Source organism: Thunnus maccoyii, chromosome 10 (assembly GCF_910596095.1).
Source record: "Thunnus maccoyii chromosome 10, fThuMac1.1, whole genome shotgun sequence".
In the NCBI taxonomy this organism is placed as follows: domain Eukaryota; kingdom Metazoa; phylum Chordata; class Actinopteri; order Scombriformes; family Scombridae; genus Thunnus; species Thunnus maccoyii.
In genome coordinates this window covers 7,922,980-7,934,125 of record NC_056542.1, presented here as the reverse complement: position 1 = coordinate 7,934,125, position 11,146 = coordinate 7,922,980, and the positions used below count along the sequence as shown (strand labels likewise).

The 11,146-nt window shown below is 36.7% G+C and overlaps 1 protein-coding gene across 4 annotated transcripts in view; it reads right to left on the bottom strand.

The window, feature by feature from the left end:
* Positions 1 to 6,261: 6,261 nt before the first annotated feature.
* syngap1b (synaptic Ras GTPase activating protein 1b) overlaps positions 6,262 to 11,146 on the bottom strand; it is a 133,574-nt gene continuing 128,689 nt past the window's right edge. For all 4 annotated transcript variants that reach the window (XM_042423601.1, XM_042423598.1, XM_042423599.1 and 1 more), the window contains one exon: positions 6,262 to 8,910. In XM_042423601.1, the coding sequence (XP_042279535.1) occupies positions 8,793 to 8,910 (118 nt within the window). In that variant the 3' untranslated portion in view covers positions 6,262 to 8,792. The remainder of the gene's footprint in view (positions 8,911 to 11,146) is intronic.

Here is an 11,146-nt window from a genome sequence, read left to right as displayed (position 1 = left end):
GCCAGGTAGTCTGCAAAATCCGTAATTTGCAAAAAATACTATTGGGACAAAATAATGTGCAATGTAGAAATAAACTATACACAAACACCACATGCTGAAATGTCGTTGTGTGTTTTGAAATGTGTTTTCTGAAATGTTGTTGTGTTTTGCACCTCAGAGCCACTGTACCTTTAAAAGCACTTTTAGCTCATTCATACCAGGAGAAATCAGTCAAATGTGGATTTGTTTCTGTAAAATCTTCAATCATGTACTTTCAGTAGTCTATGCATATTATGTTCCCTCCGAATATTATGATCTTTTACCACTAACTGTACATTTGAATGAATATAAATTACTAGTTTCATTTTTCTGTCTGGTAATTTACATGACCCATCCCTTATGGAATTATTCAGACACATTAATATAACAAAGTAGGGTCGCAACTAACGATTATTTTCATTGTTGATTAATCTGTTGAATATTTTCTCGATTAATCAATTACTTGTTTGATCCATAAAATGATGGAAAATGTCTATCACTGTTTCCCAAAGCCCGAGGTGAGGTCCTAAAATGTCTTCTTCTATCCCGACTAACAGTTCATAATTCAAAGATATTCAGTTTACTGTCATAGAAGATGAAAGAAACCAGAAAATATTCACATTTTAGTAGCTGGAATCTGAGAATTTCTCATTTATTTTCTAAAAAAAACAACTCAAAATGATTTGTCAATTATCAAAATAGTTGGCCTTTAATTTTCTGTCGATCGACTAATCAATTGCTCTAAAACAAACAAACAGTCTCTGTAGCTCATCACAGTGAGATAAGCCTTGGGCTTTTACTTTGTGCATGTAACTGTTTGTCAGTATCTAACAGCACAATATATTGACCTCATACAAACAGCCTACATAGCCTGCCCCAGGAAATATCCAAAAATGGCCAAAAATGGAAATTAAATATATATATAAACAGACAGCCTCATAAGTGTAAACATAATATACTAATTAAAACCAACATAACCCAAAACAAAAACAAAATCTTAATGAAATAAATCTTTATGCATCAGTTCATGTCCATTTAAACAATGTATATCTGTTTCAGTTCATGAATAACTATGTATTGTAGCATGTAATCTGGATTTGCTTCTCATCCCCCAAACTGTTATAAATCAAATGAGGGAAATTTTTACAGATGACAGCCAATCAATTATCTTCAGATAAAGTGACAAAAACCAATATGTTTCATATCACATAGAGATTTAAATTTTCCTCTTTTTTTTTTGATTGGCTGTAGTTCCTGTCACTGTTAAGAGTTTTAATTTTCTGAAGGCCTCTTGATCGTTTTTTTTTTTTTTCTCACCCTAATGGTGGAGCATGATTATCTAATCACCATCAGATGTGTTACTAGGGTGCGGCCTATGTAACATACCAGTGCTTGTGTTCTACTATGATTGTTCATCTTGAAGAAGGCCTGAGGGCCGAAATGTCGTCTGAATAAAAGAGAAATGCATATGGAGACAGAATGTGCAACACCTTTTTCCTACTCTCATGTTTGCATGTGCACACAAGTGTTCATTCATCACATTGCCTGCTTGTTTGCCCCCACGCACACACACTCCAGCTTTGCTTTAAATCGGTGGTAGACAAATAGTGGCCTGTGGGCCAAATCTGGCCCTCCAACAAAAATATTTGGCCCTGTAACGCAAGCTGAAGTTTTCCCTCTTTTAGATAATCAAATCTTTTACATGACTCTTCATAAACCTAAAGTAGATAACAACATAAACATAAAGCTCATGTAAATCCCCATAGATTTAACCTTGTAACACCTTATAAACTTACCAGATGAATAACAAAGGTAACTAGAAAATTAATTTCCTGTGGAAAATGTGTGTGAATACTGATGGCTGAAATAAATCACAAAGCATTACTGAAAACAGAAATCTGCAGCAGTTGCTTAAAATCTTGTAGTGCCATCTACAGGTGAAATTGTATCTAATGCTGAAGACTTGATCAACATCCCCATCTGTCAACTTTGCTGAATTTTGTTATCATGAAATAGCACTTTTAAGAGATAAGGCATTTATTATAAGTAGTATGGTGGTGTTTCACTAACAGCCACAAGGTGGGTCTATTGGAGCCATGCTTCAATATGTCATGCACTCATGAGGAACTTGTGTACCAAATTTCAGTTTATCAAAGATAACAGAATTGGAGAAATATCACGTTATAACATTACAGTGGCACTCCCTGTGGCTAGAGTTGTATCAAACGTTACACACTTAAGCAGTGTGGCTGTATGTACAACATTCCCAAATTTGGTTGCAGTTGAATTTAACATTGAAGAGTTATGGTCCGTTAAGTGCATGAGGCCACATCTTCAAAAGTTTGGTAACCAATTGCAGACAAATGGTAAGTTATACCCCAAAACGAAGTCACATGTCTTATTCAGGATCATCTAAATATGGTAGGTACCAAGTTTGGTGAAGATTATATGAAATATTTACCAACAGAAGCAAAAAAACATCCAAAATGGCGAAAATTTTTCAAGGCGCAAATGGCTACACATCACAATTCATGAGTTATTAGCCAAACAGAAATAATTGTAATCATAATAACTGACCACATGGTGGTCAGTCATGGAGAACTTGCATACTAAGTTTAATTTATTAAAGACAAAAGACAAAGACAACAGAATTGTGGTCATTTATTACCATTATCATGGTATCATGTTTAATATGTTAAGCATTTCCACATGGGACACCTGTCCATGAAGCATATACTGTGAATACTTCAGCACTTTTAGTCATTGAGATATCAACTTTCAACCATTCCTCCCATAGACTTTGCATTATAAATATTAATATACTGAAAAAGTATATATTTAAAATCACTGGAATATGCTAGAGAGAAGAAAAGTTAAAGCATAAATGTCCTTAAAGAGCTGGACATTTTGATGGTTTTTGCAGCTGAAAGTATGCAGAAGTAATTAGCGATCGAAAAATCTACCAAAGAAGAATAAATAAAACTTTGAAGAACAATAGTGTGAATGCTTGTCAGAATTTACATTAATAAAGATTTGAAGAACAATAAAGCTTTGAAGAACAATAGTGTGAATGCTTGTCAGAATTCGCACTAATAAAGCTCTGAAGAACAATAGTGTGACTAATTTGGCTGATCTGAGCAGAACAGATTTGTGTCAGTAACAGCACTTTGAAGTGATGAAGCGGCTCACTGTTTATTGTGTGGATAAGTTATCAATTATATTTCTTTTCTCATAGTGTAACACATGTTTATGAATAATTTTTTGCCAGATGAATATTAACATAAGTTGAAGTCACTCACTTATGGTAAATATGACAACCAGTGCTGAGAAAACAGACCCATTGTTGGACCTAATTGCTAAACCTGTGCTTTAAATTATACCATAATTTGCTAATACAGTAATTCTTATTTTCCCCATAGCCAATGGACTCTGTTGTTGTAATTCCCCCTGGTTGCCATTAGATGTCCATGAAGATCACAGATTACTTAAGGTCCATTTAAATGCAAAGTTAAAGTAACAGTGAAATTGCATTTTGAAAGAACCTTCCTTCCTTAATTTAATGAATATTCCTGACTGTGGAAACAGGATATTGGTATGACAGATAGTTATGGAGAGTATCGCTGCAAGAGAAAATCAGTTTTATTTGATGGAAGGTGCACGATTATTAAATCTGTAATGGTTTTATTGGTTGGAATTATGTAAGCCTGTGATGATGTTTTCCAGGAAGTAAAAGTGGTGAGAATTTTTACATAAATACACAAGAAAATGCATGTTTTTATATATATAATTAAATCGTTTGATACGTACTTCGATATGGAAGACAAAAACATTATTGTTAATCTCCTTTTGACATAAATATTCTGCCCACTGTAACCTGGCAGAATAAAAACCTGTGTGTATTTGATGCTCGGGTCTGGAGCAGGTCTGGCTGTTCTGTGTACACAGCATGAACCATCTATTGCTCCTCCACTGTGCAATTTTTTTTTTTCTGCTCTGTCCAAACTCAGAAGTTGCCAACCCACTAAGGAACTGCAGGCGATTAAGTGTAGGAGGATGAGGATAATTACAAGCTTGCTATATTCAGTAGAGTCCCTGGTTCCCAGATCCTGCCTGCCATCATTGCTTTCACCACCTCAGCTGGAAAGAGAGTGAGGAAATGATCTGCTCTGCTCACCAAGAGAGGAATCACAGTCTTGAGATGCAGAAAAAATGTGTAGATGACCTCAATGGGCAAGCACTGTGATGCAACCACAAGCCGCGAAAACTTACCTGTGATCCAGAACAAAATATATGAGCATGTTGAACCCTTCTTGTGCAAATGTCGGAAGAAAGGAGCAACCATCAAAGCAGATCAATAGCCATAATAATTTTCCATCCATATAGGATACTGCATTCATTTTCAGTTACGTTTAGGGATTTTTGACTTGATAGATGATTTTGTTTCTTTACAATTCATAATCCTATAAGAGGATTTAAGCCTATACATGTAGGATATGCTGAAGCACATAGTTGATTAAGTAATTACTTGGTTGACAGAAAACTAATCCGTAACAATTTTGATAGTCAATCAGTCATTTGAGTCATTTATCAAGCAAAAATGCCAAACATTTGCTGGTACCAGCTTCTAAGATGTGAATATTTTCTGTTTCTCTCCGTTTTATTTGATCGTTAATTGAATCTCTTGAGTTTTGGACTGTTGCACAAAACCAGCAATTTGAAGATGTCACTTTTCTGGTGGAAGTGACCAAACACTGCTTCCAGAGAAAAAAATAAGCTATATTTCCTACACTTTAAAAAATAAGGCTGGCAGTATTATTTTTGTTATTGTCAATAAATCCCATGACAGGGCCAAAACCAATAATGAGTTAGTCCATCTCTTAATACGTCTTTGACTTCCCTACTCTGTCTGTGTCTCTTGGTCCCAAGCCCATTGGTTCCTACTGAAGAGGTATTTAAAAGCAGATCATGAATATAAAAAGACTGAGTAATTTCCTAAAGCAGCTGAGCACTGTAGTTTTTAGCAAATGTGTGTTACCCTACACAGGGGTAAATAGTGCATTTGTATTATTTCCACATGCGGATTAATACATATTTAGTGCTCTAGTGAGTACTTACGGTATATGAGGTCTGGCAAAATAGGCAGTACTTGATAGTATGATCCATTAATTGTTGCTTCTTTGGAGTTTTCATGAGATTTGTGGACAATAAGAAAAACATAAGACAATCACTAGACTTATCGTTTAATCTGAAATGAATGGATACTTTGAGAGATTGAGAAAAGCCCAAGTTAGTGCTTTAAAGGTCCAGTGTGTAGGATTTAGCGGCATCTAGCAGTGAGGTTGCAGATTGCAACAAACTGAATACCCCCACCTCCCTCCCCTTCCTACGGAGAATCTGCGGTGGCCGCGAAACTCGTGAGGAATGCGAAAAGCTCTATCTAGAGCCAGTGTTTGGTTTGTCTGTTCTGGGCTGCTGTAGCAAACATGGGGCAGTGCAACATGGCATGTTCCTTGAAAGAGGATCCACCAAGCCCCCAGGAACAGCAGTGGGCTTTGAAGCCAATTTGACATAGTGGCCAAACCGTGTAATTAAAAAGTCATGTGATGCTGTTGGGCCCAAAAACACTTTTCCCCATAGACTTACATTGTGAAAGAGACGTCTGTAAATCAGTGGATACATTTTTTTGAGCGTCACAAAATGATAGGTTTCACTATCAGAATTTGATCCATTCAGTTCGATAACATTTGGAAAGTCTAGATTGAATTGCATTATCCCCATTCAGCCCACGGAAGTCGCCAGTGCACTACGGGCCCCACAGATGTGGAAGCTATGTGGAAGTAGTCGAAATTTTTTGGCTTCATGCGCCACTGAGCAACTTTCATAGAAATGAAAGGAACCCTGCCTCCAATGCTGTATCCAGTTCTCTTTATACATCCATGGGACCCACTCCCCATGTAGGTAAAAAGGGCTCCGTCTAAGGTAACAACAAAAAAACAACAATCCTTATTTTCAGGTGATTATACATAATATATATATATATATATATATATATATATATATATATATATATATATACACACACGATGAAAACATACTTATGAATATTATATTCCATTTCTGCCAATAGATCCCCCTAAATCTTACACACTGGTCCTTTAAAAGAGAGAACACACATTTCCACACTAAGTTAAGAATTTAATTATTTGTTTATTTAGTAATTTATTTACGTATTTCTATCTCCAGATTCACCCACCCGAAAAATATAAATTCCGGTGTATTCCAAAAAAAAAAAAAGAGAAACAAACAAAAAAAAAGGAAGGGACAATGGCATCTTCATCAACCGCATCAAAGGAATTAATCAACAAAAAAATTCAAAGTGGCAATAATTATTATCATTATTACAATAATAATTAAATGATCAGAATATCCACATTCATAACAAATCCATATACAACTGCAATACACTCTTCAACACCACTCTTCCATTAATATACACAAAATCCCCAAATGTCTGTCCTGTCAAAACAACAATAGAGGAGTTTAGGGGGGTAGGGGTGGGGGTTGGGGGGCTATGGCTTGTCAAGGGGGATGAAGATGAGTGACCAGCGGAGTTAATGGATCTAAGGTTAGTAAGAGTATAAGGGGGGGAGGCACACTTATTTAGTAAGGACCTATACAAAAACAAGCAATGTTAAGTAATGACAGTATACTTTCATGGAAGGATCTGCCAGTCTAACCTGAATCTTAATAAAAGGTTAGAAGGCTCCATGAAAGGCAGAGTTTGGGGAACAAAATTTCAAGAAATATATAAGGGTTGTCTGAATAAATATATAACTCTGAATGACAACCGTTGCAAACATATACCATAGGAACCTAAAGTGAAAGTCAGATAAGCAAGAACTCAAAACAGGTTGAGAGTTTCAAAGAAATGCAGATGGAGGTTTCTGGAAAAAAAAAAAAAAAATTGTCTTAGTCTATATATGTACAAACATTGCTTGGTCACCCAAATCTACTTAGAAAAGCTTTTTAGTTGGTCAGAAAATGAGTGCAAGCTTAAGATTATGTGAATTACTTCTTGTATGAGAGCTTCAAGAATGCAGCTAAGTGACAGACCTCGCTGATATTCTAAGTCTGCACAGAAAGTGCTTCTGATAGCTGTCAGTAAAAACCTTTCCATGCCTCAGTATTGGTAACTTGAGAAGACCTATTCATAGAAAGAGAGAGAAACATTAGAGGAAAAAATAACTGTACACTCTGCATATACAAACAAACTGTATATACACATAGACATACCATATATACACATTTATCCAGTATATACACAAAGATTTACCCAGTACACACACTTATATACAAACACATTCACTCGTTTCAGCGGGACCTCTAACATATCTCTCTCTGTCCTCGTTTCAGTCACAGGTGGAAAAGGCAAGGATTTCAACTCAGATTGGTATCAGTGGAGTCCATCCATAGAAAGAAATAGGGGAGTTTTACAGCAATCTGACTGCAGAAAAAATGTGGTCACACTGACACCAAGAGTTCATCCTCTGCTCGGTTCAAACTCTACAGACAGATAGTCGAAGTGGAGTACAAAACAACAGCTGTAAGAATGTCCTTATCCAACGGCTTTCACATCGTCCGTAAATGGAGAGCTCCATGGCGATTGTTGGGTGAGAGAAACATCCGTCCACTTTCTTTTTTTTTTTTTTTTTTTTCTTTTTTTGAATGATTATAACCAAGAGGAAGGAGGGCACAGGTCTCAGCAACGTGCAAACTATTGTAAGGGGAGTAGGTAAAACACAAGTTTGGCCCTTTCACAGTCATCACAGTCCTGCAGGGCAATTATTCTCTCCACAAGATTGTCTTAGTATAAGAAAGCTTATAAAATGGATTATTTATGAACTTCCATTAGATAGAGAGGCATCTATCTATATCAAGAAATAAATATCTGCTCCGGAAGATTTCTGATGAAGAGTTTTTTTTTTCTTTCGTACTATTGTAAGAATAAGCAGTGTCATAGAAATATAAATAATAACATTCAGTCCGGTTTTTCAAAGTCTTCATTGAAGCAAGAGTTGTTTGCTCTGAGCAGTTTCACTTAGTCGTATTAGGCTGTGCATATTTAGTTTCCTTTAAATCAAAGTCTGAGAAAGAGATTCGAACGGAAGAGCTAAAAACTAATGTTGAAAATGTTGCAGAGATCAAGTGTCTAAAATGGAGTAAAAATGAAGCGGTTAAATAATGCTTGGAGAATCCTAGATAGATAAAGAATGAATAGATGAGGAGGAATCAAAGGGTAATTTGAAAAGACTATAAGAGAGAGAAGAGAAGAGAAGAGATAGAGAGAAAGAGAGGGAAATAAATGCTTTGAAAGAAACTCAGCTTTGACTGAAATTTTAAGAGAAGTCAAGCACCTTTGAAATACATCTTACCCCACAATACATCTCCCCTCTCTCTCATTTTGAGCATCATGCCTCCCTTGGCCTTTGTGTTCCTCCGTTCTGCTGATTGATCAGACTGCATAGCTGTTCTTTGCATGCTCTGCAGGCCAACAACGCATGTCCAGCCTTCCTTTTAAAAGTAAAATGTAGCTCCAAACCATGAGGCGTCAAACACATTTTTAAAAAAAAAAAATCCTGTCATCAAATCAGAGAGAGAGGGCCCAAGTAAAGTATGGTAAAAAAAAAGCCAGCATTTCCTTACATGGTCCGCTGGGGCTCTGCACCATCCTTTGAGCAAAGAGAATGGGACCAATGCCCCAAGTTCTCCCTTTGTCAGCCAATCGCGTCACGAGAGAGGGCTCTGGACATTTGGCCATGCCACCCTGTGGACTGCCGATGGTGCATCAGCCAATTAGGTTCCACATTGTCCTCCATGAAGCTTTGAGAGTGGCTAAGGGGAGAAAAAAAGGGAAGACAGAGAGAGAGAAGAAACGGGGGAGGGTGCTTGATCAGGTGCTATTGAAGCATAGCTAGAGACCGAGTATCGGGTGGCAGTCTTTCCAAAGCTGGACTCATCTCTTCTATAGTTTTTTTTTTTTTTTTTTTTTGTGTTCAGCTCTGAGGCAACTGCTTGTTTACCTGAGTCACTGAGGTATTTTCACAGCAATGTTAATTTCTCAGTCACGGATCATTTCACATCTCTGAAAAGACACTGATGTTCAAGCCTAGCCCACTTTGATTCCAACATTCATCACATACAAGTAATTTCACAAGAAAAAAGTAGCCCTACAAGCTGTCTAAGTAGAAGACAATCTTTCCCTGCGTAAGACTGCGAGCATTATTAACATTTGGTGGTTCAACAGTTAAACATTCACTGTAATGATGAATATAATCTAAACTAATCCGCTAGCACTGGCCTACAAGGTACTAGCACTGGCCATGTTGACCTTTGACACTGCAAAGTAAGAGATTTAAATGGCTGACACAAAACTGATGTGAAACTCTTCAACTCCTCTTGGTTCCTCCTGCGCGATTAAACAAGCTGAGTTCTTGTGGAGCGACACCAGTGTGTGAGGCTACAGAGACAGAAACAAATTCACACCCAGACAAACCTTACAACAGACAGTTTATACACAAAATGAAGGAATATGGATACGCATTACAAACATTTCAAAGACTCGTGTTTTCAGCATTTGACACATGAGAAACTGAAGAATTCATTTCAAAAATACATCGTAGATTCCTGAAGTTTACTGTACATTAAATGTTTTTCTCTTTTAATTTGGTTTAATGCTGTTATCAAATATTTTCAGGAATAGAACTTTTTTTCACGTCGTGAATATTTCGTTTTGAAATGAAACTTCGAATAATGGTAAATACACACAGACGTGTCATGTCATTATAATTCTTTTTTTTTTATAAGCATCAGGGGTGTAATAAATTCATATTGTCTTAAGCAAGGCTGTGTAAGGTGCAATTAGTTGGTGACTAGCTAGTCTACTGGCCAAAGGATGCTTAATATGTTTATCCCAGGCACTTGGTGGTGGGCTTAGCAAACCTAAATGGTTATAATGGTCTTTTCACTCATATTTGAGAGAGAACAAGTTAATAATATGTTAATAAATAGTTAATACAATTTTAATTAGGCAGTAAGTGCCCAAAACTGAAAACACAAGGGGAAAATCAATAATCTGTCATTATTATTTATATGTACTCATAGTTATACCTGCAGTTTGTAGGTGACAACAGATTGAAAATGTTTTTTTCTGAATAAAAAAGAAATATTAGTAATGGGATCATTCATCCTCTGTATCTGAAAACAATGAACAAACACTTTTTAAATGAAAAAAAAAAAACAACAACTTGAAAACTAGGAATTAATTCTTCATTCAAAGTTGCTTCATTCTATCTTTAAAATTGTAGTGATCATTGAAAACAGCACTTTGGAGTTTGTTTTCCATAAATTTGAAATAACCCATCAATTTCGAGCCAGGGAGCTGCCGTTTATTAACTGTAAATAAAACCAGAGATTGGAGGAGGGCGCTTCTGAAACACATATATGGAACCCCAACAACCCCATCAGACATAAGAACACAACAGGATGCACAAATAACAAAGACAAAGACACAAAACATATTGGGAAGGGTGGGGGGGTGGGGGGGGGGCACATTGCAGAAGAGAGAGAGAAAAGACAGTGGGTGAATCATGAAAGAGGCAGTGCTATGGCAGACACAGACATTTTGACTTGGAAAATGGCACCATTTGTTTCTGTTTAGCACCAGTTTATCACATATCGGTTCTGAGATTGAGAAGAGAAAAATTGCACAAGCTCAGTCCAAAAACAAGAGGTCCCTTGGATTGAAAAAAAAAAGTTCCCAAAGCTCATCTTCCATTGATTCGTCACTCAAACCTCTACGACGCTTGATCTTGTGTCTTTGAACCTCTATTTTTTTCAGCCCACAGATCGTTTCTCTTACTAGCAAAGCTAACTTGGATCTCCACCTGTTACCTCTGTATCAGATCTCTATTGGAAAACCCTGTTGAAAAACTCTCAAAGGCACTAAAAAAGCCAGACTACATCGCCACATCTCTACCTCAACAATTTGCAGCCTGGCGTGTTCTGGATAGGTATAATTAATGCACCTACATCCATGGGAGTCTTTGCTAATGGCTACTATGAAGTCTTT